This window comes from Cygnus atratus, unplaced genomic scaffold (genome assembly GCF_013377495.2).
Source record: "Cygnus atratus isolate AKBS03 ecotype Queensland, Australia unplaced genomic scaffold, CAtr_DNAZoo_HiC_assembly HiC_scaffold_331, whole genome shotgun sequence".
In the NCBI taxonomy this organism is placed as follows: Eukaryota; Metazoa; Chordata; class Aves; order Anseriformes; family Anatidae; genus Cygnus; species Cygnus atratus.
Window position 1 is genome coordinate 1 of NW_026109923.1, and position 5000 is coordinate 5000.

Sequence of the window (5000 nt, forward strand, 5' to 3'; positions counted from 1 at the left end):
GTGATGGCCATCTACGACTTCGATCGCTTCTCCAAGCACGACATCATCGGCGAGGTGAAGGTGCCCATGAACACGGTGGACCTGGGGCAGCCCATCGAGGAGTGGCGGGACCTGCAGAGCGGCGAGAAGGAGGAGGTGAGAGGGGGCCCTACAAGGTCGAGGTGTGGGGTGGCCCCGGCCGTGGGGTGAGCTCTGCTTCCCGGGCATCGCTGCGTGGCCCCACCTTGGTGCTGTGCGTGAGGGCTGGGCACCTCACGACCCCGTTTTTTCCCCTGTGCAAAAACCTTTTTGTAACAAAAATGAGGTTTGTAAATATCTGGGTGCTGCGCTGGGACTTGCCTGTCCCGCACCCTGGTGATCAAACCCTCATGCATGGGGTGCCAGGTTGTGCCTTCACCGAATGCTGAGCAGGGTTTGGGGGGCACTGAAGCTGGGACCACGTCCCAGCACTGCGATACAGCGCACTGGGGAGGCTCTGATTATCTGCTCCCTGCCCAACTTGGCAGCCAGAGAAGCTCGGCGATATCTGCATCTCCCTGCGGTACGTGCCGACGGCCGGGAAGCTCACTGTCTGCATCCTAGAGGCCAAGAACCTGAAGAAGATGGATGTGGGGGGCCTCTCAGGTGAGCCATGGTGCTGATCGGCTGGGCAGGGCCAGGGCAGCTCCTCCAGCACCCGGCACCTCCTGTGTCGGAGGCAGCCCGAGGCCTGGCTGGGGGTGAGGGGAGATGAGACATCCCCGTCCCTGACCTCTTGGGCTCGGTTTCTTGGGGTGTCCTGAGTGGTGAAATCACCCCTCTGCCATCCGCTCCTGGCCCTGCTCGTCGTTGCCCTGGGGGCAGGGACCTCAGTTGTTGGCACGTTTTGGAGCAGAAGAGGCTTCCCGATGCCACCCCAGGGCTGAGCTCTCTGCCCAGGTGTCCTCAGCCCTTCCCAGAGCTGCCTGAACCCGGACAGCAGCACCTCCATGGCTGGGGAGGTTCAGCTCTGTAGCTGGGGTGTCCTGCTGCAGACTGCGGGGCGACGGGCCAGCATCTGCAGTTCTCATTGCACCATCCCCAGCCCTCCTGCAAGGAGACCCACAGGAGGCAGAAGAACTCTGTCCCTTCCCAGTGACTCCCGAAAATCCTCCCCAGCTTTGGAGTATTTTGGCTTTGGCCTCCATCCACGAGCCTGGGAGCACCTTTACCTGTGGAGGGCTCCTTACCCCTCATGCTGGGCTGACACCTGTCCCAGGGCCAGGCCGATGGTGTCCCTGGGCACTGCGATCTCCTGCTCCCCCTTTTCCCCCAGATCCCTACGTGAAGATTCACCTACTGCAGAACGGGAAGAGGTTGAAGAAGAAGAAGACCACAGTCAAGAAGAAGACCTTAAACCCCTACTTCAACGAGTCCTTCAGCTTTGAGATCCCCTTTGAGCAGATACAGGTTCGTACGCTAACATCCTCGGGGGCACGTGGGCAGGGTGGGGGTGCCAGCAGAGGTCTCACACTGTCCCAGGCCACGTTCCAGTGGCTCCTGATCAGCTCCTGGTGCAGCTGCCCATGGAACACATCTGGTCCCAACCTGAGCCCGGCCTGATGCTGAGGGTGACTGGTGCAGGGCAGGGCTGGGAGGCTGGGCAGCACCCATGGGGGATGCAACCCCAAACCCATCTCATGGCAGGAATGGGGCTTTCCTCTGCTCCTGGCCCTGTAGTGCTCACCCCAGGCATAGCAGGGAGCCCTCAATGGTCCCAGGGGTGTCCTGGACCATCGGGAGGTGCCTTCTGCTCCTCCATGTCCTGCCCCAGCCCCTTTGTGCAGCCCCATCGAGCTCTACAGCCTGCAGCACTACAGCGGCCCTCGGTGCCTCGACGTGCCCAGGCGGCCACGTGAGGACAAGCTGGGCCCCACCACGGCCCCACAGCCCTGGGCTCCTCGGGGAAGGAAATGGAGGAAGGAACGGGCACGGAGGGGACCCTGCCCCAAAACAGGCCACCAGTTTAGCCCTCTAAAGAAGGCTTCCTCCTCCAGAAAGTGCAGGTGGTCATCACGGTGCTGGACTATGACAAGCTGGGGAAGAATGAAGCCATCGGCAAGATATTCACGGGCTGCAACTCCACCGGCACGGAGCTGCGGCACTGGTCCGACATGCTGGCCAACCCCCGGCGGCCCATTGCCCAGTGGCACTCGCTGAAGCCAGAGGAAGAAGTAGATGCAGCTCTCGGGAAAAATAAATAGGAAGATCTGCTGGCCAGTGTGGAATGGGCCTATGGACAGTCAAAGCAACCCAGAGCTACCGATACCTCAGTTACGCAACCTTTGGTTTTAGTTCTGTTTTATTTTTTTGGTTCTGTTTTAAGCTGAAATACCCTTTGACGGCTGTGGAAGGGTTTCCAGACAGTCCCAATAGCTTCCAGGGGAAGAGGTTTAAGACGGATGGTTCTTTTCATTCTCCAGCATCGCTCCTTTCGGCCGCATGCCCCATCACCTCCACCCGCCATCCCTTCCCGGCGTGAAGCCATCGCCATGCCTGGGGCTCCCCAGGTGGCCCAGCACCAGCCCACGGCATCGCTGCCTCCGTCCTTCCTGTGGGCCCACGTGGGAACCGGCAGGCGTCTTTGTGTGGAGGTGACACTGGAGCCTGATAACGCAAGGTGACCAGGCTCACTGTGCTTGCTTGGGGCATGGACACCTGTGTGGGCACCAACACGGTGGAGAAGACCTTCTGCAGGAGGCCCAGGGGCATCCCCGCACCCACTCTGCCTCCCCCCAGCCCTCCCAGTTGGGAAGGGTGAGAGATGTGGTTTTGGGCTGCCTGTGGCCGGCTCCAGGTTTGGCTTCTTCTGGGGAGAGGTTTGGGGGGGGGGTCTTGTGCTGCAGAAGACGTTGTGGTGGGTGCTGAGCCCTTGGTGTGGTGGCCAGACCCCACGGGATGGGTGCAGGTAGCTGCAGACAGCTTTTTGCAGGGGATGCAGCAGGGGCTGGGCGTGCAGTGGCAGCGCTGTGGGCACGCTCTGGTTGGGGCCACTGTGTGGACGGCTGCTGTCGTGTTACCAGAGGCTGAGTTAGGGAGCTCTGGGGTGGTTTGCACGCACCTCCTGTCACACTTGGCCCGGCCGTGTGCCTCCTGGAGACACTGAATCGCAGCCTGGAGCTCTGGGTGCTTCCACGAGGCTGGGTTACATGGAGAGGTACCTGATGCTGGGGGAGCAGGCACCTCAGAGCAGTGCCTGGTGCCATACTCGAGGCCCCAGTGCGTCCCTGGGGCTGAGCCCTGCCATGGGCACCCCAGCACGGCCCTGGGGGAGCTCTGGGGAGCTCCAGCCCCACTGCTGCGTCCCACCATCAGCGGGGAGGGCGAGAGCCATCCCATGGCCAAGGAGGGGCTGCAGACCCCCCCAGGCCCCACGGGCTGCTCTACCCCCGTCCCCGTCCCTCTCCCCTCGGGCAGTGTGAGCTGGAAAGCCAACACCATTCCCTGTGGCTGGGCAGCCCTGCCCAGTTCAGCCCAGTCTGTACTGGAGCATGGGGTGTCCCCGCGCCACCTCTGACTCCCCGGCAGCCTCAAGCTTGCTGCTCTGCTCGGCTTCCCTGGGCTCGGGCGGACCTTCACCTTCATCCGTGGCTGCTCCAGGCCAGTGCTGCCTTGTGCTTGCTGGTCCTCGAGGTCATGGGGCAGGTTGTGGTGGGGAGAAGGTCCTCAACAAGTGGAGTGAAGCAGCAAAGGGTGTTGCATACTCAGCGAGGAAGAGAAAAAGAGCGCAGTGGGGATGCCCCTGGCGTTGGGGATGCTGCCTGGGGGGGGGGTCTACACCTGGCCTGGGACTGCGGTGCACAGCACCCTGAGGACAAAGTGCCAAAGCTGAGCTCACCCTGGTGCCATTGGATGCTTCGGCAGCCCCTGCTTCCCAAGGGGCTTCCCACCCCAGGTGACGGCAGGGAGAAGATGGGAAACGGTGGCAGGGGATGGCCACTGCTCAGGGGGTTCAGGTTGGGCACCGGGACAAGCCCCTAACCCAGGAGGGACGTGCAGCCCTGGGACAGGTCCCCAGGTCTCCATCCTTGGTGGGGGTTCAGGTCAACAAGGTCCTGCGTGGATCATGTAGCTGGAGGGAGAAGGAGACGCGGGGTGTTTTTAATGAACAGGAGCACTGGGCAGGTGGCGTGGGGCGGTGGGGGTGGCTGATGCCCCTCGTCTGGGGATAGCATCAGGGGTCTCCCAAACCTCGGAGTCTGGCTGGGCACCACGGGGTTGTTTGCCTTGTGTTTGTAAAGACGAAAGAATCAAGGAATTGGCAAGAGCACCGAAACCCTCCTGTGGGTGGGCACGGTCCTGGCGTCTTCCTTGGGAAGCAGGCGGAGGAGCGCACATGCCTGCGCACACACACACAGACACACATGTACTCACACGTACACACATGTACACACCATGGGCACACCCCCACACCCACCCCTGCGCCCCCCTACATGCACACAGCCCACCCGCACCCCCCCAGCCCCGCCACACCTCGCCTGCCGCCTGCAGGTTTGCATTCGGACTCTTTAAGCCTCGGGGGAGGGGGAAACTGTGACTTTAATACATGATTTATTTTTATTTTTAATTTTAATAAAAAAGGGGAAATCAACCGACATATTTAAAAGCCATCTGAGCTGCCTCTGACCCCCCCCCCTCCCCCTTTAGCTGTGTGTAGTTAACTGTATGGAGACATAGCTGTATATACCATGACCAGTGCATGCGCTGCAGCCACCTGTAACCAGCAGCATGCTCCCAGCCCGAGCGCGGCGCTGCACGCTCTGCCCCGTGCCGCCGGCGCCTCTGTGCCCGACCAGCGAGGCGGAGTCGGCGACGAACCAAACTCATTGCCTGAGTGCTCTCCACCACCCCGGTTATTCCCCCCCACCCCCCTCTAAAAATAATGAATTAAATCATGCAAAAGAAGAAAATACGCCAAGAAGCAAAGCATGCCAAGCCAGTCCAGCCAGCGGAGGGTGAGCCGTCACCGACGCAGCCGTGAC

The 5000-nt window shown here is 61.4% G+C and overlaps 1 protein-coding gene across 1 annotated transcript; it reads left to right on the forward strand.

The window, feature by feature from the left end:
• Window positions 1-3: 3 nt before the first annotated feature.
• On the forward strand, window positions 4-2222 carry LOC126913702 (synaptotagmin-2; the record flags this gene model as incomplete). Its single annotated transcript, XM_050716749.1, has 4 exons — window positions 4-135; window positions 507-624; window positions 1295-1428; window positions 2016-2222. Coding segments are annotated over 4 exons (591 nt in total), but the record flags the coding sequence as incomplete, so codon positions are not given.
• Window positions 2223-5000: the final 2778 nt, after the last annotated feature.